The sequence below is a fragment of the Drosophila sulfurigaster genome, unplaced genomic scaffold (genome assembly GCF_023558435.1).
Source record: "Drosophila sulfurigaster albostrigata strain 15112-1811.04 unplaced genomic scaffold, ASM2355843v2 scaffold_47_pilon, whole genome shotgun sequence".
Taxonomy (NCBI): Eukaryota; Metazoa; Arthropoda; class Insecta; order Diptera; family Drosophilidae; genus Drosophila; species Drosophila sulfurigaster.
In genome coordinates, this window is record NW_026909745.1 from 82,934 (window position 1) to 107,892 (window position 24,959).

Genomic DNA, 24,959 nt, shown 5'->3' on the forward strand with positions numbered 1-24,959 from the left:
CTAGATCAACCTCTAGAATATACCCATACTCACTATTTTCATGAATATTTTCTAGATTAAAACTCTTAACCTGATTCGTGTCTAACCATTTGAACTCACCGTAAGGGAGTGGTTCAGACATAGCCCATCCATACAAATTGTTTGCATCTACATACATTAAAAATTCCGATTCTTTAGTAGGATCGAAATCTTTTAAGTATTTGTGGTTTGCTTTTGTATGCCTATGACTACATTGCACCAACCCACCCCGAATTCCACTCTTAAAATATGTAATCATATCAATGTCAGTGAGTAACTCGAGTTCAATCTCTGTGGTTTTAACATAGCATCCCACGACAATCCTGGTGTAGTGTAATAATGGGCGGGGTCAAGATTGTAAATTGAAGAACAAATTGCCCTAAAATTTTGGAAAACGTCTGTTAACAATAAAACATCAGTTTTCAAATACAATTCTAAGTATTCCTTCAATGAACGACAATTAAAATGATACCATACTTGGATGGCATGAGCGTAATCCTCTTCTGAACATTCTGACTCTGTTAAATTACTATAGAACTTGGATCTTGGTGGGAGAGAAGTTTCATCTAGTTATTCAACAGAATCTAAATATTCGTAGGGGAAAACACCTTTCCTGCGAAGTAGTTCAAAATCTGACTTGTTTTTGTACTGTGATTTCAGCACATTGAAATTCTCCTCACTCAAATTCCCGCGAGTGTGTCTAGACTAGAGGGCATGAATCTGATAGTATCCAAAACCTGATTTCTAGCGTATTTTTCCTTAGAGGGAGATATTTAGAAATTGAAATATATAATTCCTTATTCAAAGGAATAACTTTTATTTCCCCCTCAATTTCTCCAAGTTCTTTAACAAACAAATGAGAATCGTATTTGGAGAAATTGTGAAAGAATACGGGGATAAAATCACCCGTCTTGTATTTAAGATTACATGAATTATGGGCTGCACCTCTATATCTACCTGAAAAATGACAGTGATCTTTCACTCTATCATTATTTAAAATACCCTTACATATGTGGCAAATGGTTGCTTTCCTAAAATTATCTAACTCATTATGACTCATGTGCTTTGGAACCACTATTTTCATGTGGTTCTCATACAAATCGGACAAATCTGACGTTAAATTTTTAATGAAAGTGCGAGCGACATCACCTCCTGTCTTCGAAACAAACTTATCTAAGCCAGAGTCAAATGCACACTTTATGTAGTATGCAAATGCTATTGGCACATGCTTATTAATAATTTTTGTGTTTGCACTTACATCTAATGTTACTGGTTCCAATATGCACTCAAAGTCTGCATACACGACGAACGGAACCTCCAACTGACGGTGATGGTTTTTAAAGGTAATCTTCTGATCCTTCCTTGGTCCCTCGGTAACCACCCGACTACATCTCAATGTATGTTGAGCCGCCCTCTCCTCACTCGTTGAGTATTGTAAGCATTGTTTACAGAACCAACGCTTAACTCGATGTTTACCCAGTTGTTTGGCAAGTAGACTGTGTATGAAAATTGAAATTGTAAGGTGATTGTGATATTTTCAAATTTAATGAATGTACTTACGATGAAATATTTTTAATCCACACATAGTGTCCATGAATACCCGCCGTTGGTCCGTCAACGAATAATAAATTAATGTGGATTCTCATTTCCACTCCATCGCAGTAAAGCGGTCCAATTATTTTGTCAGATTCCTCATCATACCCGAAAACATTTAAACTTTGTGAGGGTTTCGTTGAGTGAACTCTTTTATTTTTCGAATTTCCATCGGGAATGCTAATCCATTGAAGTCAATCTTTATGTTGTTCACCTCAATTATTGGGGACGTGATCTCAACACCATAACTATTGCAATGGTATGATCTACTTATTGGTTTGAGGGCCGATATAATTGCCCACTTAAAACAGAAGGCATCTTTGTTATGTACATTAACAACTGCCTTTCTATTTTTTAATTTAAGCGGAAGCTCAAAATGGTTAGATCCTTTTGTCGGATCACATTTGTAAACATTAAGCTCCAGCCTAATAATTCGTGTCAAGGTCCATCCACTATCCTTTTCCTGAAACTCACTCATTTTTGCGTCTATCACATTTTTATGCGATTCAAAGAAGCGGGTGAAGTCGGATCCAGTCGTAACTTGAGAACGATTTTATTTCTTGTTGAATATCATACTCTTTTATTAGCATGTACTCAGCAAACAACTCAAAATTGCATTTGGATGATAGGTGGGTAGTCATCACGCATTACAAGTGAGGGATCAGTGCTAATCCAGCCTCATTTAGGAATCAATAGGCATCCTTACATCCGCTCCCTCATTCTCAAACATGTATTGGAGAATACGTCCCTTGTATCCATTCACAATCTGCTTGATTCTTCCGTCCACCGGACGGATAGACTTGTATTTATGTATCTCGGTGCGAGCGTGGAAATGCCATTGCATACCTGCAGGTAGGTAATGCTGGCAGGAATAGCAATACTCCCCATTGATGGTGTTGGTGGTGTTGTTGAAGTTGTTGGTGTTCTCGGGATTCATGTTGATGTTTTTGTTTATTTTTTATTTTGTTGATTGAATGTAATAAAGTTTATTATATTTGTAGTTTTAAAGTATTTGATTATGTATTGTAAAATTGATTTTTATAATGTTGATTAAGAATAATTTTTGAATTTTACAATTTGTTTAAACAAACTTTCGAAAGTTATTATCAATTTTCACTGCACAATTATAATTTGTTTTCGACGAGGGTATTATTGTTAATATTGAAGGTTTAAACAATTTTTCACTACACAATTATTCACTTAACAATTTTTAAATATTGTTAACTTTGGAGAATCGCGGAGCCGATGTGTATCTTCGAGTCACAAACTAGAAGTGATTTTAAGAATTTTAGGTTTTGGATGAAAACCGAGGAAAATTGAATAGTGGGCGAATATCTATGGGTATTCATGGTGTGCTACCCCCATTGCATCTTGGTTATAATATTCGGCTTTTCTTTTAGATTTTCTATTTTATCTTCAAGTGTCTTGGAAATGGTGTTGTACTCTCGTCTGAATTACATCACGTTCCCATCCTTTTTAACGTTCATCACATCTTCCTTCCTCCGCTCCGATTTCGAATACATTGACATTGAATTGACGAGACAAGTGGGCGTCACACCTTCGATAGTTTTATAGGTAGCGTGACGCCTACGATCGTTTTACAGCTAGCGATGTGTCACGTGCAAGGCGCCTTCGATCGTTTTTCAGGTAGCGTTGGGCTTCCGAACATATTTCGTCACGTTTCGTAACGTTGATTCGTGTTAGACGTTCACGTATTCGATCGTCTTGGATGTGGCGCTGCGTCACGTTTCCGTCCATTCGTTTCGTAACGTTTCGATCTGGTATGATGCGTTGCCCCACGACCTACGTTTTCGAGGTGGGTGTTCGCGCGTTCATACGCTACGTTCGTTAAAGAGCGTATCACGTTTTCGTAGGACGACTTCGTCTCACGTTTTCGTGTACGATCTACGAATCGACTGCGACCCCGATCCGCTCACCGTCTCGTCTCGGGACACACGACCTCGAGAGCGTATCGTAGCACGTTTTCGCCCTCGATCTACGAATCGTTTTCGACTGCGACCCCGACCCCGATCCCTCACCGTCTCGTCTCGATCTCGAGAGCGTATCGTAGCACGTGTTCGTCATACGTTTTCGCCCTCGATCTACGAATCGTTTTCGATTGCGACCCCGAGTGCGAGACCGAATGCGACCCCGACCTCGAGGGCGTGTCGGGACAAGCGATCTCGACCCCTACCCGGAGGGCGTCTCGGGACAAGCGACCTCGACCCCGACCCCGACCCCGACTCCGAAGGATTTGTGTGACGAAACGCCCCCGACCCCGATCCCGATCCTTTCATCGCCCCGTCTCGGGTCGCGTACGATTCGTCACACAAATCCACACTTGTCATTTCCACAGCTAACCCTAATTAAATTGCATCTTTATTACCTCACACTTGACATTTCAATAGGTGACCCTAATTAAATTGCATCTTTATTACCCCTAAATTGACATTAATGAGAGGTGACCCTAATTAGCACTTCCTTGCACAAGAACTTGATTTGTATAGAAACTTGATATTCCAACTACTGACAACCAACCCACTGATAACTGTCTCCTACCCTTCAATTCTAAATACAAATGTCCACAGTTTACGTTCATTTGTGTTTAGAATTGAAGGGTAGGGAGACAGTTATCAGTGGGTTGGTTGTCCTTCTCTAGCACTTGAGAAGTGCTACGGGTAGCACCAGGTAGCAAATGGTAGAAAGTCAACCAATCGAAGGAAAACGTTCTTAGATAACGAAACCCTTCCAAAACAATAGTGGAAGGGGAAAGTGACAAGTATAAAATCAGCCAGCCACTCGAAGGAAAATATCATTCGGTCATCAGCACTCACCAACAACACCAGCAGTAGCAGTATCATCACCACCAGGAGCACGCACGACCAACACTGAACAGCAGGAACAGTAGCAGCACTGCATAGCACCAGCAGTACTACACATAGACACACACACATCAAATAATCAGGATGAACCCATCAAAGGAGGGTACCAAGGGAGAGGAGATTGACTTCACCGAAGTTAATCTTCCTCTTATTACTCCTCTTGCTGAGGACAACCAATTCCTCTCCGATGACATCGAGTTTCAATCAACAGCGAATTATTTAAATAGAATAAAGGAGAAGAAGCTCCCTTTCCACGCTCTACCAAGGAATAAGGAATTTAGAATCTATGGAGCGGCTAGGGTTCCTAGTAAATTTAATACTAATTCCATAAAATTAACATTGGAAATGAATTTTATTTACCTCCCGGCACGCTATGATAAAGTTAGTGATGTGCACATTAAAGAATTAAATACTGGTAATTATACTCTATCAAAACTGGATGATGGAGATATTTTATTAAATTTGAAATTGTAATTGAATAAAAATAAGCAAAACAATAAATTCTATTAACAAAATAAATTTAAAATTTTTTAAATGGGGAATGGGAAATTGGGGAATTTTCAGCTTTCTTTTTCAGCTTTATTACATCAAATACTTAATTCAAATAAATGTTATTGAAATTTAAATTCGAAATTTTCATTAGGGAATGGTAAATTGGGGAATTTTTCAGCTTTCTTTTTCAGCACTTTTTACATTGCGTGAATAAATGTATTTGAAATTTAATTTCATCATTTTTAAATGAGGTATGGGAAATTGAAACAGGTCTGTTAACAGAAACAGGAGCGTTATCAGAACCGGATACTTGATCTGTACGACCAGGTCTGTTAAAAAGAACAGCTCCCTGACCTTTAACAATCAAATCAGATAGCTGATGTGTACAAATAGGTCAATCCATCAAACCATGTTAACCCAGATGTATCTGTTTATTGCATATATATGATTATGCTTCGTAAAAAGATCACAGCACATTCATAACCACAAGACTAAAATAGTAAGAGCTCCGCTAACAGCTAAATGAGATTAAAATGTATTAAAATGAATCAATGTATTTTAACTCAATTAACCAATAGCCGAAATGCCAGATAAACATTAACTTCAGCAAATTTAACCAAAAAATCTAAATTTTGTGTTTCATAACTAAACTAACTTAATTGCATCCAATTTTGTTAACATATTTTTCTTAATCAGATTAAACACTACATAAATCCTTTTAAGAAATTTAAAACTTTTAAAGCCATTCCTTATTTGACAATCTAGAACCACTTGAGAATTGCAATATTCAAATTAATAAAATCTACTGTTTACCCTTTTCATTTATGTAAACAAACCTGAACTTATGCCACCGAAATTTGTCATTGAAATACAAAAGAACATTGCATACTTTTGAGTTGATCATTTCATCTGCATGAAAAAATTATAGCACCTACCATACAATACATAGATGCTTTAGCCCGTACAAATTTTGTATCATTAAAAACAGTATTATTGCAGCCCCAGTCGGACCGTGCGCTGCGATTCGAACACCGAGCCTCTTCGGCTCATTCGAAAATTCGAAGTTCTAACGCAACGCGCAGCGTTGAGTTCAGTCGCAGATCAAATGCGGAGCGATGAGCACGGGTGTATTTCGTTGCGCTCTGCTCTCGCTTCTATGTATGCGTGTATGTATCTACATGCTCGCCTATGTCAGTATGTGTATGCATGTGAAGTTTTGCAACATGCAATTGCCTCACTGACAAGCAGCTAGCGCACGTCAATAGCAGACTCAATATCGAATGGAACGCATTGGGTAGCATACTCAAGATGATCAAATTTTTATTATTTTGATAGTTTTGGGAATTTACAACCACCATTAGAAGTAGTCAGATATTTAGGAAAAACATTAAGTACAATTATGAACGTTTAAACATTTTGTAAACGTTTTGTAAACGTTCATAATTGTACTTAATGTTTTTCCTAAATATTGAATGCTACAATGCGTTCCATTCGATATTGAGTCTGCTAAATTTATTATTCCACACTCGAAATGATGTGGAAATTTGGGTAATTGATCCTTCATATAAACACCTCGAACATGAGGAATCTTTCTAAAGGCAAACTTCATTATATCAAAGTTTGATGTTTTTTGGGTAGCTTACCTATTAGTTTTTTGAACGCATTTTTGTCTTTGATTATTTCTAGCAAATGATATACCATATACATTTCTGTATGGTGGTAAATACAAGACGGTTTTACTCTTTTCTTTCTCTCCTGATTTGATCCCATTCCAAATTTTTCATCGTCCTCAGCATGTTTGTTACAAAGTATGCTGTTGCTCTCTCTCAGTACTACTGTCTAACGCTTTTACACGATTCCAAGCCTTTTCAATTGAGACTTAGTCAGCTTTATGACGTTCACTCAACTCTTTACTGTTTGAATATGCAATATCATGCTCTCTACACGTTTCATCTAAAGCATTGATTCCACGGTCACCACGTGCTAATCGTTTCTCTAACTTTGTCCCAGGTCCGCAGTAATTGTATCAAGGTATATAAGCCTCAAAAGGTAGAGAGTCTATTATATTGTTTACAAGACCACTACCCTGTTTAGTGGTCGTTGTGGTTTTGTAGTTGTGAGAACAACCGTAATGAAACGACGTCTGGCGTCGCTGTCGTCGAGTCAGTGTTGCCAGATTTTGGGAGACACCAGATTGAAGGAAAAATAAGCTAGCATGGCAACACTGTTTGTTTTGTGGTTTTGACAGGAACCGTTTGGTTCACACAAGAGAATGACAGTAAGCAGATAGACGTCAAACATTGGATTTGTGACCAAGACTGAGCAAGAAGCAAGTAATTATAACCACGTGCTCTTTAATACCAACTTTACGCCAAAGTGCACATCGCCGACAACACCGGGACCATCCGTACACAGTGGTTTACAGAAATAAATGTAAGTTATGTGATAAACGACCGTACATGTGTACAACAATCGCTGTTAAGGCACCGGGATCGTTTCCATTTATCAACTTACATTAACGAAAATTTACTATTAATTTGTGAAATATACAAAAACAAGAAAGTTAAAAAATAATAAACGAAAGAATAAACTAAAACTGCAAAAATAATACACACACAGTGATGATGGGTCGTCCTTGCATGTCAGGAACTTGACACCATTCATCCAGCCAATGCCTTCGAAGGTAGAGCAATGGCGAGATGCCGCCTGGCGGTTTCAGCAACCGTTGCTCTCTGTCTTTGTCTGTTCCGTTAAGCCAGGTGCCCGCAGCCTCTTGCTCACTGGGGTCCCTTGTTGGCGCTTGCTTGCCGTGGACTCCACCTTCTTGTTGGCAGGGCCGGTAAAACCGTTTTGCACCTTATTGTCTTTTGGGAGGGGCTAATTTGGTTTTCATGCATTCAAGTGTTAGCCCTGGGAAACCTTATCCTTATCCTTGACAGACACGTTAGCTATGCCACTGAGCCTTGCGTGAATGAGGGTCGCCGCCTTCTTTTTGCCTTCTCCTTCATCCCCGTGCCCCGCTGCGCAACCTTAGATGTGCTGGCGATAGGCCGAGGTGACTGAAGAAGAAGACATCCCTTCTCCACCGTAGAGATTGACGCAGCGCTCTTTTGGTCCGAGTCGGCTAAGACCACAGTACCCGCGCGCATCAACCTCGAGTTTTTGTTAGTAGCAGTATTGTCACTCCCACCGCATCAGAGTTGTGACCGCTGGCGACACGCAGAGAGGTTTTCTTCTCCTGTGTCCGCCGATGGTAGCAGTCACGCGTTCCACCGACGTTTGAGCTGACATCCCAGCTCGGGTTGAATTTTGTATGTGCTCCATTCCGAAACATATTGGCTAATTTTGTTCATGGGAGCCCCCCATAGCGCTTTCAGTCTTACCGCCAGACACCTCGTACCATGGATTCTGCTACTTGTCCCCAGGCAGACGGGTACCCGAAAGACAAGGAGCAGAGCCGTCAGCTAGGATCGGTAGTACCTGAAACTTCGGCGCATAGTAGAGATCTGCTACCCGATGACGGCACCCTCAAGGAGGGTTCAGTAGAGGATGTTTGCCAGCCATGAAATTTCATAACTAAATATAAATTTACCATTATAATCTGCTTATTTATATTGCCTGACATGCATTCTTAACTGATTGCGATTGGTACTTTGTACCTTAACTAGGATGTAATTGTATTAGACGGGGTCAAGAAAGGCGATTACATTAAATTTCTCGCTACATCATAATACACTTACAACACTTATTGACACTCACTTAGAAATGCACATTTGAACTAGACAACATAAACTAACAATATTATTATTATTTTATTTGGACGTTGACGTACTAACGGCAGTACTATCAAGTGGCCCAGCGATACCAAGCACGGGCTTGTTGGCGCGCGGACAAAACAAAATAAATTTGTGAACAGCATGCATTACACGAAAACTGCGAATAAATATTAAAAGACGCTGGACAGCTAATTAAATTAGATTAAAAATATGTTATATGTATAATAAGATAAATAACAATTAAATACTCGATAAATAAGCTAATAATAAGGTTTTAAGCAAAGGAATAGATTTACTATAGCAAACTACGTTATTGAGATTATTAAAGTTCACACACAGAATACGGAAGGGATTATGGCAAGCAAAGTTAGTAGATCTACGTGAAATGAGAAGAGGAAGAAAATTCCTAGTGATCCTGACAGGAACTGCAAAACTAATTTGACTCAACAGCTCCAAAGAGTCTATTTCACCATTAATTAGTCTCTGTATGAAAACAGCACCTTGCATAGTTCTATGGTCATAAAGAGAAGAAAGGTTTAGTAATAAAAGTCTACTGCGAATAATGCTATAATTTTTCACGCAGTTGAAATGATCAACTCAAAAGTATCCAATGTTCTTTTGTATTTCAATGACAAATAGGTTTGTTTACATAAATGAAAATGGTAAACAGTAGATTTTATTAATTTGAATATTGCAATTCTCAAGTGATTCTAGATTGTCAAATAAGGAATGGCTTTAAAAGTTTTAAATTTCTTAAAAGGATTTATGTAGTGTTTAATCTGATTAAGAAAAAATGTTAACAAAATTGGATGCAATTAAATTATTTAGTTTTAAAACACAAAATTTTGATATTTTTGGTTAAATTTGCTGAAGTCAATGTTTATCTGGCATTTCGGCTATTGGTTAATTGGGTTAAAGTACATTGATTCATTTTAATACATTTTAATCTCATTTAGCTGTTAGCGGAGCTCTGACTATTTTAGTCTTGTGGTTATGAATGTGCTGTGATCTTTTTGCGAAGCATAATCATATATATACAATAAACAGATACATCTGGGTTAACATGGTTTGATGGAGAGACCTAGTTGTACACATCAGCTATCTGATTTGATTGTTAAACAGATCAGGTAGCTGTTCTTTTAAAAAGACCTGGTTGTATATATCAGGGAGCTGTTCTTTTTAACAGACCTGGTCGTACAGATCAAGTATCCGGTTCTTATAACGCTCCTGTTTCTGTTAACAGACCTGTTTCAATTTCCCATACCCCATTTAAAAATAATGAAATTAAATTTCAAATACATTTATTCACGCAATGTAAAAGGTGAAAAGTGCTGAAAAAGAAAGCTGAAAAAATTGAATTAAGTATTTGAAGTAATAAAGCTGGAAAAGAAAGCTGAAAAATCCCCAATTTCCTATTCCCCATTTAAAAAATTTTTAAATTTATTTTGTTAATAGAATTTATTGTTTTGCTTATTTTTTATTCAATTACAATTTCAAATTTAATAAAATATCTCCATCATCCAGTTTTGATAGAGTATAATTACCAGTATTTAATTCTTTAATGTGCACATCACTAACTTTATCATAGCGTGCCGGGAGGTAAATAAAATTCATTTCCAATGTTAATTTTATGGAATTAGTATTAAATTTACTAGGAACCCTAGCCGCTCCATAGATTCTGAATTCCTTATTCCTTGGTAGAGCGTGGAAAGGGAGCTTCTTCTTCTTTATTCTATTTAAATAATTCGCTGTTGATTGAAACTCGATGTCATCGGAGAGGAATTGGTTGTCCTCAGCAAGAGGAGTAATAAGAGGAAGATTAACTTCGGTGAAGTCAATCTCCTCTCCCTTGGTACCCTCCTTTGATGGGTTCATCCTGATTATTTGATGTGTGTGTGTCTATGTGTAGTACTGCTGGTGCTATTCAGTGCTGCTACTGTTCCTGCTGTTCAGTGTTGGTCGTGCGTGCTCCTGGTGGTGATGATACTGCTACTGCTGGTGTTGTTGGTGAGTGCTGATGACCGAATGATATTTTCCTTCGAGTGGCTGGCTGATTTTATACTTGTCACTTTCCCCTTCCACTATTGTTTTGGAAGGTTTTCGTTATCTAAGAACGTTTTCCTTCGATTGGTTGACTTTCTACCTGTTGCTACCTGGTGCTACCCGTAGCACTTCTCAAGTGCTAGAGAAGGACAACCAACCCACTGATAACTGTCTCCCTACCCTTCAATTCTAAATACAAAGGTCCACAGTTTACAGTCCCAAAATTTTGTAAACGTTCATAATTGTACTTAATGTTTTTTCCTAAATATTTGACTACTTCTAATGGTGGTTGTAAATTCCCAAAACTATCAAAATAATAAAAATTTGATCATCTTGAATATGCTACCCAATGCGTTCCATTCGATATTGAGTCTGCTAAATTTATTATTCCACACTCGAAATGATGTGGAAATTTGGGTAATTGATCCTTCATATAAACACCTCGAAAATGAGGAATCTTTCTAAAGGCAAACTTCATCAAAGTTTGATAATGCTCTTTTGGGTAGCTTACCTATTAGTTTTTTTGAACGCGTTTTTGTCTTTGATTATTTCTAGCAAATGATATACCACATCCATTTCTGTATGGTTGTAAATACAAGACGGTTTTCACTCTTTTCTTTCTCTCCTGACTTGATCCCATTCCAAATTTTTTCATCGTCTTCAGCATGTTTGTTACAAAGTATGCTGTTGCTCTCTCCAGTACTACTGTCTAACGCTTTTACACGATTCCAAGCCTTTTCAATTAAAACTGAGTCAGCTTTATGACGTTCACTCACGACGTTGAATATGCAATATCATGCTCTCTACACGTTTCATCTAAAGCATTGATTCCACGGTCACCACGTGCTAATCGTTTCTCTAACTTTGTCCCAGGTCCGCAGTAATTGTATCAAGGTATGTAAGCCTCAAAAGGTAGAGAGTCTATTATATTGTTTACAACACCACTACCCTGTTTAGTGGTCGTTGTGGTTTTGTAGTTGTGAGAACAACCGTAATGAAACGACGTCTGACGTCGCTGTCGTCGAGTCAGTGTTGCCAGATTTTGGGAGACACCAGATTGAAGCTAGCATGGCAACACTGTTTTTGTGGTTTTGACAGGAACCGTTTTGTTTCACACAAGAGAATGACAGTAAGCAGATAGACGTCAAACATTGGATTTGTGACCAAGACTGAGCAAGAAGCAAGTAATTATAACCACGTGCTCTTTAATACCAACTTTACGCCAAAGTGCACATCGCCGACAACACCGGGACTATCCGTACACAGTGGTTTACAGAAATAAATGTAAGTTGTGTGATTAACGACCGTACATGTGTACAACAATCGCTGTTAAGGCACCGGGATCGTTTCCATTTATCAACTTACATTAACGAAAATTTACTATTAATTTGTGAAATATACAAAAACAAGAATGTTAAAAAAATAATAAACGAAAGAATAAACTAAAACTGCACAAATAATACACACACAGTGATACTGTTTGCGTCGGCAAATTTCGAGTGATGTGATGATGGGTCGTCCTTGCATGTCAGTAACTTGACACCATTCATCCAGCCAATGCCTTCGAAGGTAGAGCAACGGCGAGATGCCGCTGGCGGTTTCAGCAACCGTTACTCTCTGTCTTTGTTCCGTTGAGCCAGGTGCCCGTAGCCTCTTGCTCACTGGGGTCCCTTGTTGGCGCTTGCTTGCCGTGGACTCCACCTTCTTGTTGGCAGGGCCGGTAAAACCGTTTTGCACCTTATTGTCTTTTGGGAGGGGGCTAATTTGGTTTTCACGCATTCAAGTGTTAGCCCTGGGAAACCTCTCCTTATCCTTGACAGACAAGTTAGCTATGCCACTGAGCCTTGCGTGAATGCGGGTCGCCGCCTTCTTTTTTGCCTTCTCCTTCAGCCCCCGTGCCCCGCTGCGCAACCTTAGAGGTGCTGGCGATAGGCCGAGGTGACTGAAGAAGAAGACATTCCTTCTCCACCGTAGAGATTGACGCAGCGCTCTTTTGGTCCGAGTCGGCTAAAACCACAGCACCACAGCGCGCGCATCAACCTCGAGTTTTTGTTAGTAGCAGTATTGTCACAACTGATTTGACCTGCTCCTACCGCATCAGAGTTGTGACCGCTGGCGACACGCAGAGATGTTTTCTTCCACCGCGTTCCACCGACGTTTGAGCTGACATCCCAGCTCGGGTTGAATTTTGTATGTGCTCCATTCCGAAACATATTGGCTAATTTTGTTCATGGGAGCCCCATAGCGCTTTCAGTCTTACCGCCAGACACCTCGTACCATGGATTCTGCTACTTGTCCCCAGGCAGACGGGTACCCGAAAGACAAGGAGCAGAGCCGTCAGCTAGGATCGGTAGTACCTGAAACTTCGGCGCATAGTAGAGATCTGCTACCCGATGACGGCACCCTCAAGGAGGGTTCAGTAGAGGATGTTTGCCAGCCATGAAATTTCATAACTAAATATAAATTTACCATTATAATCTGCTTATTTATATTGCCTGACATGCATTCTTAACTGATTGCGATTGGTACTTTGTACCTTAACTAGGATGTAATTGTATTAGACGGGGTCAAGAAAGGCGATTACATTAAATTTCTCGCTACATCATAATACACTTACAACACTTATTGACACTCACTTAGAAATGCACATTTGAACTAGACAACATAAACTAACAATATTATTATTATTTTATTTGGACGTTGACGTACTAACGGCAGTACTATCAAGTGGCCCAGCGATACCAAGCACGGGCTTGTTGGCGCGCGGACAAAACAAAATAAATTTGTGAACAGCATGCATTACACGAAAACTGCGAATAAATATTAAAAGACGCTGGACAGCTAATTAAATTAGATTAAAAATATGTTATATGTATAATAAGATAAATAACAATTAAATATTCGATAAATAAGCTAATAATAAAGTTTTAAGCAAAGGAATAGATTTACTATAGCAAACTACGTTTTGAGATTATTAAAGTTCACACACAGAATACGGAAGGGATTATGGCAAGCAAAGTTAGTAGATCTACGTGAAATGAGAAGAGGAAGAAAATTCCTAGTGATCCTGACAGGAACTGCAAAACTAATTTGACTCAACAGCTCCAAAGAGTCTATTGCACCATTAATTAGTCTCTGTATGAAAACAGCACCTTGCATAGTTCTACGGTCAGAAAGAGAAGGAAGGTTTAGTAATAAATGTATACTGCGATACGGTGGTAATCTAATATTAGGATTCCAATTTAAACTACGAAGAGCAAATAATAAGAATTGTTTCTGCACCGATTCAATCCTATACTGGGGATTCCAGACAAGAGATCCGTACTCAAGGGTAGGACGAACCAGTGAGACGTACAAAGTCTTAGTGATGTAGGGATCATTGAACTCTTACGACCAGCGTTTTATAAATCCCAGAACACCCATGGACCTATTTACAGCAGACAGAATATGTTTATCGAATTTTAGTTTTGCATCAAGCAGAACCCCTAAGTCATTCAGACCTTCAATTCGCTCAAGAGGAGTATCATATAACAAATAGTTATTTAACTGGGAAGAACCCTACAAAAGGTCATAAACTTACACTTATTGCAGTTCAGATGTAACATATTTATTCTGCACCAAGATTCTAGACGATTAAGGTCACATTGTAGCAGTGAGCTCGCAAGACTATCATTAAATGTCAGGCAACGCTTAACGTCATCGGCGTACATAAGTACACGGGAATGCTCAATAACAGAAGGAAGATCATTTATGAACAAAGTGAACAATAGAGGACCCAAATGACTGCCCTGAGGCACACCAGAAGTGACTTGGACACATTTAGATACAAAACCATTATAATAAACATTCTGAATTCTGTTGGAGTATGAGGATATCCACTCAATTAGGCTATGAGGAAACCCTAAAACATTAAGCTTATACAGTAAGAGGTGATGATTAACAGAGTCAAAAGCCTTACTAAAATCGGTGTAAATGACATCCGTTTGCATTTTATTCTCGAATCCTTTAATTACAATAGAAGAGAACTCCAATAAGTTAGTAGAAGTGGATCTATACTTCACAAACCCATGTTAGTAAGGTGAAATTATAGATTTACACAGATGTTGCAGTTGAGAAGTTATAATTTTTTCAAATGCTTTCGGAATCGCAGACAATTTCGATATACCACGATAATTTTGAACTTTAGATTTGCTCCCTTTTTTAGGATAGGTATAATGTATGATTTTTTCCAGATTTTAAGAAAACAACATGGGTTAACGGATAATTCAAACAATTTAAAAAGCGCTTTACAGATACTACCAGCACAATACCTTAGCACACAACTAGGTACGCCATCCGGACGAAAAAACAAGTTTTATAGCCAATAGTTCCATTAAAATAGAGCTTTCAGTAATTAAAGAACCAAAAATACAATTAGATCAATTTAACTGATAAGGATAAGAAAAAGAATTTTGAGAGCTTGGGACAGAATATGTCGTTTGGAAAAAGTCAGCAAATAAATCGGCAATACCAGGATCATTAGATACTGTCATATTCTCCAAAGACATAAATGCTGGCGATGACGCGGATCTACGCTTAGAGTTAACGAAGTCATAAAATTGTTTTGGATCACGCTGAAATCTTATTCTGCACCTCCTCAAATAATTATTATAACACTCATTGTTATGAGTGCGAAAAGCAGCTTGTGCAACAGAATAGCGGAGAAAATCAAAAGAAGAGCCAGTTCCCCTGAATTTTTTGTAAAGTCTCGACTTACGATTTTTTAAATTCGATAATTTCTTAGTAAACCATAAGGGTTTATTAGACAAATGTGGAATACTTGATGGAACACAAGCATCAAATAGCGAGTTCAAAGTAGAATAAAAAAATTCAACCGCTATATCCAAGTTCGTAGACAAAGAAAGTTGGGACCAGTCACTTTGAGATATAAGCAGAGCAAGTTTCTCAAAATCGGTTTTCCGAATACAACGAGAAAGCTCACCACAACGTACACTCGACTCTGATGCAATAAATGGGAGCTCCAATATAATTTCCAAAGTGGAATGGTAAGGGTCTTCAGGGAAGATATAGAAGATATTCTCGATAGAGAACATGAATCTGGGTCTAAAACAAAAATAAGGTCTAGAGACCTGTTTAAGCAATTTGGAATACCATTAATCTGAGACAATGATACCCCGAAGAGACTATCAATAAAAACATGGGATACAGAGGGGGAAAGTCCATTTAGATTCTTGGCGGAATGCCATGACACCCCAGCAATATTAAAATCACCAAGGACTATAAAGTGATCACGATCAGAAAGCATATTAGAAATGTTATTAATAATAGAAAATGAGCTTAATATAATATAAAGCATCATCTGAAGCAGGGGATATATGAGCAAGAAAAAAATGTTTAAACTACCAAAGGATATTCTAACAGCCACTAGCTCAATATCAGAAGTGTGATCAATCAATTCAGAATTTAATTGAGCATCTACTGCAATTAAAACCCCACCACCGCGACGTACCTTGCGGTCACATCTATACACGGAAAATCTACTACTACTACTTCCGTATCAAGGAAGTCATTTTTAACCATGTTTCAGTAAAGGCAATGACATTGAAAGGGAAAGATACACTATTTAAATATAAGTCAGTAAGTTTACTACAAATACCTCTTACATTCTGATAGCCAAGAAGTAAAGAGGATGTTAGTTTTTTGAACTGACAGACATAGAGGAAGGCTTTGAAATAGAGTTCTTGCCACTACTAGGAAGAGAAACCGGAGGCCGATTTTTCTTTTTAGCAACAAATTCTTTAATTAATAGGTGTTCCGGCCAAAACTCTTTACTGCACATCATGTTAAATTGTTCAGCGGGAACACTTATTTTAAAAGATGAAATCTCCCGTTCGTACGAGAAATTAAATTTATCCACTTTAACCCTGGCTTGAGATTTGGACTTAATATAAGCCCGAACATCATCAGGAGTCGTATCAGGGGAAAGCCTTGAAACGAAAATCGGCTTAAGAGGCGGCACTGCAACTAATGTGTTGCGGACAACTGAGGAGCTGGAGGCGATTCTTCTATCGTTACAGCACTAACGATCTCAACAGAGGATGGTGATGGTTGAATTTCTTCAACCGTCTCCATCTCAGTCGACAACAAAATCGAAGTCAGAGCAGGAGACTCCAATCTTAATGACGTAATGTTATGATGTGGAACATCTAGAGCTACCGAAGGTTGAGGGACGGAGAACTAAATGACATTAATTCCCCAGCAGGTGATACAGATAAACTTGTAACATCAACTGAGACAAAAAGCTCGATTGGGGTAATCGACAGACGCTTATTGGCCTTTTTACGCTTCGGAGACTCGGTCAAGAGCTTCATACTCTTAAACCCAGAATCCAAGGCGGAAAAGCTGTCGGAGAGTTTGTTAAAACCCGCCAATATATCTTTAAAACCAGTTCGCGTCTGCCGTATAAACCCAGCAATATCGCGTTCAGAGTCCGTACAGTGTTCACAAGTCCATCTCAATCCTGACTTGGCCGAAATCAAATCCACAATACGGCCGTTAAAGCCAGCACATTTTTCATGTGCAACGTTTTCGCATAACCAGCAACAAAAAAAACCCATTTTGGCACCAACTGGCACCCGGCATTTCTTGTTATAGTAGCCTAACATATTGCTAAAACAAAGATTATTGAACCAATTAAAAAATTAAAAAAAATAAATAAATCATAATAGATAAATTAATTGCAAACTAATATGATCTGTACTTACGAAGAGCACAAAACACAGAGAGTATGCACAGGTCGAGCGAGACGCAAGATAGAACGATAGCCAACTACAACACCAAAAGAGGAGAGTTACTATTCTAAAGAGCGTTGAGACCACTGTAACGTGCAACGATATACGCCGCAAGGACGGACGGACGATCTGTGGGTGCGGGGCACGCTTTAGTATCCGGCTCTAGCTCGTCGGCTTTGGAGGTGGTGGTCTTGCTTCCACAAATCTATCCTTTTCGCTGCGCACTATTATTAAGAAGATTAGAATTGAGAAAAGCTAGAACACTAACCGGAAGAGAAATAAAAGAAAACTAAAGTTGCTATCGTTTGCCTCTGCAGAGAGTGAAAAAAAAAAACGAGAGGGAGAGGGAGAGGGAGAGAGAGAGAGAAGAAGATAGAGTACGAGATTTAAGATATCAACTTGTCACTGGTGTTGCGTAACAAGGATAGGAACATAGGATGTGTTCTCGTGGGGGCGCTGAAAAGTTCCAGAAATGTCTTTGCTTCCCGAAATAAAAAACACTCGCGTTTTTTTCTCTATATATATATTGTAGATTTATTGAAACTTGGCGGGTTTTTGTGGCGCACAGAAATGGGTAATTATACCGATCGAAAAGAGACGTGGTTTGAAACTAAACGTCAGAGAAATGCCGACGGCGGTGGTGAGTTGTGGGAGAGAAGCTGAGAGCACTGGAGCTTGAGTGCATTCTTACGCACTGAGCGCATTGCTAGTGAGCGAAAAAGCTTTGAGTGCTTTTCGGTCGGCGGAGCGGAGGTGTGCCTCTCACTTAGCAATGCGCTCGCATCAACATTCTCCCCCCCTTGCAATATTGGGATTGCAACGGAAACTGCTAGTAGCAGGTGCCTGACAGAATCCAGCCCAGCGTGGAATTCTGTGCCATAGGCAGTCCGCCTTGGCCCGGGAGGATACCCGGTAGCACGACGTCAGGGTACACATCAGCCCCCAAGACTGCCGAGACCGATGCCGAGCGGAACCAGTCCTTGTCAGCCAACACGAGGTTGCTGAAAACACTGGGCCCGGCTGGTGTGACAGTCCTGGTGGGCGTCGTTGTATGGAGCTGCGGATCTGTTTTGAAGACGACCTCCCGGCTCATGGGTGACGTCTTGGAGCGCAACGTTGCCGTGCACACTCCTTCTGCGCCCACGCGAGTGATGGAGAGGCCCATGGCCACTGCCATCGACTCGCTGATGTGGCTTACAGGACAGCACGGATCCATGAGCACTCGCGCCTCGAAGGCCGTCTTCCCCGTGTCTAGCCAGACCGCCGCGGTGGGGAGAATATTCACTCCCTTGCACTGGAGTAGTGCCGTCAATGACATGGCGGGGCTAGGCACGGGCCTGGTGTGTGGGGAAGTGGGCCGGTTCATCCGGGATGACGATGGTCCTCCTCTGGTGGGTGCCGGGTGGTCGCGTCGGCCCCTCGGTTGTCGCGCCAACCGCTGCTTGGTATTACGATCCCGCACGTGCAGCATGGAGTGGTGGTCCTCACCACAATGCCTGCACCGTCCACCGCTGCGGCAAGTGCCCCCGGAGTGCTGATGAGCCAAGCAGTTGGGACAGTACTTATTGACAAGTACTGCCCGGAGCCGCTTCTCTGGCGTCAGCTGGGCAAACCGTGGACATTTGCGCAGCGCGTGGACACCGCGGCACACCCTACAGCGGAACGAGTTTGTGCGCTGGCGAGAAGAGCCCTCGCAAGCACACTTCGTCGGAGAGGGAGCAGGATGATCTTCTGGAGGACGCCATGGTAAACTGTAACGGGATGAAACCAAAAACGAAAAACAAAAGGAAGAGAAAAGAACAAAAACAATAGATTAAATGAAGAACATGGCGCGGGATGAATTGCCTAAGCCGGAAGAGAAAACCACAGGATAGTGGATGGCAGTAGAGAGAAGAATGGGTGACTCAGAGCGTGCGTCCCGCAGGAAGGAGGACCAGCTTTGCAACTGGTCGGCGGAAAACACGACACGTCTGGATGTCTACCACACGGACCCTTTCATCAGCACCTGGGCAAGCGGTCAGCACACGCCCGAGGCGCCATTCTTGTGGTGGTATATTCTCTTCTCTGATGACCACCATGTCACCGATTTGGAGATCGCGTGAAGGTGACTGCCACTTATTCCGCTTATGCAATTCCTTCAAATATTCGTTCTTCCATCGCACACAGAAATGCTGATGGAGAGCCTTGAGCCGTTGCCAGCGGTTGCGGATGGACTCCACATCCTCTCTGGACTCTGGCTCCGCCATGGAGAGTAGCGGACCCCCGATCAGGAAATGACCGGGAGTAAGTGCCGCCAAGTCGCTCACATCCTCTGACATACTTAGGAGACAAAGGCCGCGAATTGCGGCACGCTTCAATTTTGGACAGGAGGGTGGAAAGTTCCTCGAACGTATGTTTAACGGAGGAAACCGTCTTGTAGAAATGCGTCTTGAAACTCTTGACGCCTGCTTCTCATAGACCCCCATGTGAGGTGCACCAGGTGGGTTGAAATGCCATGCAAGACCTTGATGGCTGTGAGTGGTGAGAATCAGGTTGCGGGTGCTCCGACGAACGTTTTCCCGTTGTCAGAGTACATGTGAAGAGGGCACCCGCGCCGTGCCACGAATCGGGAAAAAGCTTCCAAGAACTTTTCCGCTCTCAGATCCGTAGGCGCCTCAAGATGGATTGCCTTCGTGCTGAAGCACACGAAGACACATACGTAACCCTTCGTAATCTTGCAGCCCCGTCCGCTCTTACGCGTCCACAGGAACGCAGGACACCTTGCTTGTCAAGGAACGGATTCAAGCTTAGGATATCGCTTGACCCGATTAAACGATTATGGGATCGGAGGGAAGCACACTCTTTCGCGTATACCCGGTTCTGAGCCTGCACAATCAGCCTCTCTTGAGCTTCTGCAAGCTCTTGAGAGCTGAGCGTCTCTGGAAACGAGACCTTGGGATGGCGGCAACGCTGGGCAAACCTTCGCACATACGCAAACACTCGGAGCGCTCGATCGAACCTGGAGAAACGGTCGAGGAAGTCCTCACATAGAACTTGCGCTGCATGGACCTTCACCGCTCGACACTCCAATTCAGTATCGGGCCCAATGACTGGTGAAGGCCACTGCGCTGGTGAGTGCGTCAGCCATTCAGGCCCCTGCCACCAAAGGCGACTGGCCAATAGCTCTTGCGGCGAGACACCGCGGCTTGCCAGATCGGCTGGGTTGTGTTCGGAACGAACATGTTGCCAAGTGCCATTCACCGAGTGAATCTTGGCCACTCGGTTCGCCACGAAAGTGGTCCACTTGCATGGCTGCTTATCCAACCATGCCAGAACTATAGTGGAATCTGTCCACAGGTACGTCTCAGCGTCGGGGTGGGAAAATGTGGTAGGAGGGCGGCGGATAATTCTGCCAACAGGAGAGCTCCGCACAGCTCAAGACGAGGTAGAGAGACCGTCTTGATAGGTGCAACTCTAGTCTTCGCTGCTAGGAGGCTCACGGACACTTGTCCAGCTGTTTCCACACGTGCATAAAGAGCGGCTCCGTACGCGCTCTGAGAGGCGTCGCAAAAACCGTGGAATTGGATTTTTGCGCCGGGAGTGTAGTTGGTCCATCTAGGAATGCGGATGTCCTACAAGGACGAATAGTTTTGCAGAAAACTGGTCCACTGCTCTGTGAGATCCGCCGGTAAGGAGTCGTCCCAGCCGATTTCTTGCTTCCAGATTTCTTGCATAAAATCTTGGCCCAAATGACCACGGGAGCATGCCAACCTGCAGGATCGAACAACTTGGCGATCTGCGACAGCACTTCTCTCTTGCTGAAAGATGGTTTGGACACCATCTCGGCGGTGACGAAAAAGAACTCGTCGGACGTGGCCCGCCAACGAATACCTAGCGTCTTTGCGACACTAGCTTCGTCGATCTCGAGGAAGTCTGCACAGAGCAAGTGATCCGTAGGGATTCTTCTCAGCACGTCTTTCGAGTTCGAGGTCCACTTACGCAAAGGGAACCCAGCACTCTCGAGCGCTGTTCGAAGCTCATCTATAGCAGACACCGCAGCCTGCTTAGTGTGAGCTCCTGCTAGGACGTCATCAACGTACATATAATTGGCGATGATGTCATTAGCGAGGGTACCGGTCGCGAACATCACTCGCAAGTTGATGCAGAACGCGGATAGCCAGGTACGGAGCACAGTTCACTCCAAAGGTGACTGTGTTGAGCTCAAAGTCGCATAACTTCTCGTCCGGAGTACGGAAGAGCAACCTTTGAAACCGGGTGTGCTTGGGATCCACAAGGATTTGTCGATACATCTTGGTGATGTCAGCGTTGAAGACTAATTGGAAAAACCTGCATTTCAGGATTTGAATGGTCAGGTCGGATTGAAGGATTGGCCCAGTGTGGAGGATGTCGTTCAGACTCTTCCCGTTTGAAGTCGGGCTGGAGGCGTTGAATACAACGCGAAGCTTTGTGGTGGTGCTGTCGGGCTTGAGAACAGCGTGATGCGGCAAATAGTAGTTGCCGGAACTGGATGGGGACTTGAGTCATGTGACCCAAATCCAGATACTCTCGAATAACGGAGTCATATTGTTCCTTCAGAGAGTCGTTCCTCTTTAAACGGCTCTCGTTTCTCAGGAACTGAGCGAGAGCGGTAGCCCTCGAGTGACCCAGGTCAACGTGACCAGGATCGCGGAATGGGAGCGTGACCATGTAGCGACCCGTTGAGGTTCGCACGGTCGTGGCGTTGAAGTTAGCCTCACAAAAAAGGTCAGATTCTTTTGCTGGGCTAGCCGGCAGGTCCTCCACCTCCCAAAATTTGGAGAGGAGTTCCTCCAATGGCGGAGTTCGCTCGACGGACAGTCGAGCCGAAAAGGACGAAATGGACTTTGAAATGGATCCCGACACAGGGCCAGTCAGGATCCAACCGAAAATGGTCTCTTGACCGAGGAGGGTCCCACAAATGTTAGGGTGAGAGCCGCCGAGCAGAATGGACGGGAGGATATCAGCGCCTAGTAGCACATCAATCTGCGAACTCTCAAAGAATTTGGGGTCTGCCAGCTGGATGCTTGGCAGATTTTCAAGAAGTGTTTGTGGGACCGAACATGAGGGCAGATTCCCCGCTAACTGGGGGAGGACGTACGCCGACGCCTCGATCTGCATATCGGGTCTGACTGGGGAGCCAATTAAGAATTGGCAAAACTTTCGAGGCTGGGCTGCCACAGCTTGAGTCAGCCCAGAGACGCGGGCTTGCACGGATGTATACGGCATCCTCAAGCGCTTGAACAACCTTTCTGAGAGGAAGGTGGCTTCCGATCCGGAATCGATCAGAGCCCGAGCTGTATAGCGGACGCCGAGATGGCATACGTGAATGACAGCTGTACTGAGCAGAACACTTTGTGTGTTAACTGCCATGAAAGATTGGACGTTAGCTGACTGGGTGAAAGTGGACTGTATTGGAGATGGAATGGGGGTTGTGACTGTCGGCGCCGGGCTCACTCGATGCAAGAGTGTATGATGACGACCCTTGCAAGTAAAGCAGCTGTGCGCACTTGTGCACTCGGCCAGGATATGGCCTCGTGCGAAATAATTTAAACACAGCTTCTGTTGCTTTATATAAGTGACCCTATCGTTGATACCCATCTGAAGGAAACGAGGGCACAAGCGAATCGGATGATTCTCCCGGGAACACAATTTGCAGGACTGGGTTTTCGAAGTCGCCCGACTCTCAAAGGAGTTGACCTGCTTGGCGACGGGGGCCTCCTTGCGTGAGGCCCGTGAAACCGTCGGAGCACTCGTGCTGGCTGACACTTCCGCTATCGCTTCTAGGGTGCGATACCGCTCTAGAAGGAAAGCGTTCATGTCAGCCCACGTTGGAATGTCGCTCTTATTCTGTATGGACTGTTCCCAAAGAGAAAGGGTCAATTTGGGGAGCCTCGAAGAACACAGGAAAACCAGGATGCAATCCCAATTCTCCGTGTTGATCCTTGAGTGCTCTAAGGCCGTCAAGCACCCTTGGATGGTGCTCTGCAACTCCTGAATTGCTGCACCCGACTCTTGCCCAATAGCGGGCAAATTGAAAAGGATTCGCAGCTGACTGTTCACGAGCAACCGTTTGTTCTCGAAACGCTCAGTCAAGCTGGACCACGCCGACTGAAACCCCTCATTGGTCAAAGGAGACTTTGACACAATGGCATGGGCTTCACCGCTGGTCTTGGAGTTGAGATGGAAAAGTTTCTCAACTTCAGACAGTCTTGGATTTCGGATGTAAATAGCCGTGAATAAGTCTCGGAAGGTGGGTCAGCGAGTGTAATCGCCTCCGAAAACTTCGGTGTCGCACGGAGGTAGGCGACACCCTGTGGACATGAACGGCACGGCTTGCGTTTGTACGGGTGTACGGGGAGTGAGTGCCTGGGAGGTATCAGCTATTTGCTCACTTAGCTGAGCGGACCACTGCTCATAGAGAATATAGCAGTAATCATATTTTGCCTGAATGGTAGGCAACTCGTCTATCGTCATTTCATCCGACATGACGCAGGAGCAAGCCTCGTACTCCTTCTCGACCTTGTCCCACAAGGCACGCATCTGGTCCCTCCGGACCTGGCACGTGTACAGGGACGGGCTGTCAGTAGAAGGCTTGTTAAGTCGCGCCGCAAAGTGACTTATACGGTCGCGACTTATACGGTCGTGACTTATACGGTCGCGGCGATGAACTTATTCAATGCCGAATCTACTACATTGTGTGCCATTTTGCTTTGTGAACGAGTAACAATTGGCCGAGGAATTGGGACGGAAGCAACCTTGGTCTTAGGAACAGACGGAGGTTTCGTGACGAGGATCAGAGGCTTGGTACCGGAAGTGGGCGAAACACTAGCTGACCGTGCGGGGACCTCCCTTTTGGTGTGAACTGGCGATGTGCTGGATGCACGAAGAGCCGATTCCCTCTTGGATCTAGGCAAAGGGGGGTTACTCGAAACTCTAGCGGCGCTAGTAGAAGGCACGGACAGTCTAGCTTTAGTCTTATCGGGTTTGCCCGTTGACATGCTACGCACGGAAGATAGGAAGCAGCTGGTTTGAACACCAGAAAATCACAGAAAAATATACCAAAAAAAAAATACCAAATGGAACTTGTTTTTTTTATCCGGAAACGGCCCAGAAGGTGGAACCGAAACGGAAGGCACGTAGCAACTAGTAAAAAAAATACCAAAGAAAATACTAAAAAAAATACCACAGGTAGTGCTGAGGTATTTTGTACCCAAATGGGTACGGACTGCGGACACAGGCAACGAACGCAAAGGGGGCGGGGAAATTCCCCGCGACAATCAAGCATATGATTGTCGAAAACAAGAACAAAAAAAGCACGGAAAAATACCACAAAAATACAATATGCT

The 24,959-nt window shown here is 42.7% G+C and overlaps 1 protein-coding gene across 1 annotated transcript; it reads right to left on the bottom strand.

Annotated features, from left to right (window-relative positions):
* Window positions 1–20,249: 20,249 nt before the first annotated feature.
* On the bottom strand, window positions 20,250–24,153 carry LOC133850017 (uncharacterized). Its single transcript, XM_062285979.1, has 6 exons — window positions 23,909–24,153; window positions 21,992–23,821; window positions 21,725–21,921; window positions 21,075–21,651; window positions 20,332–20,983; window positions 20,250–20,270 (listed from the first exon to the last, which is right to left on the bottom strand). Exons 1-6 carry the CDS (start codon window positions 24,151–24,153, stop codon window positions 20,250–20,252), a joined length of 3,522 nt encoding a protein of 1,173 aa, XP_062141963.1.
* Window positions 24,154–24,959: the final 806 nt, after the last annotated feature.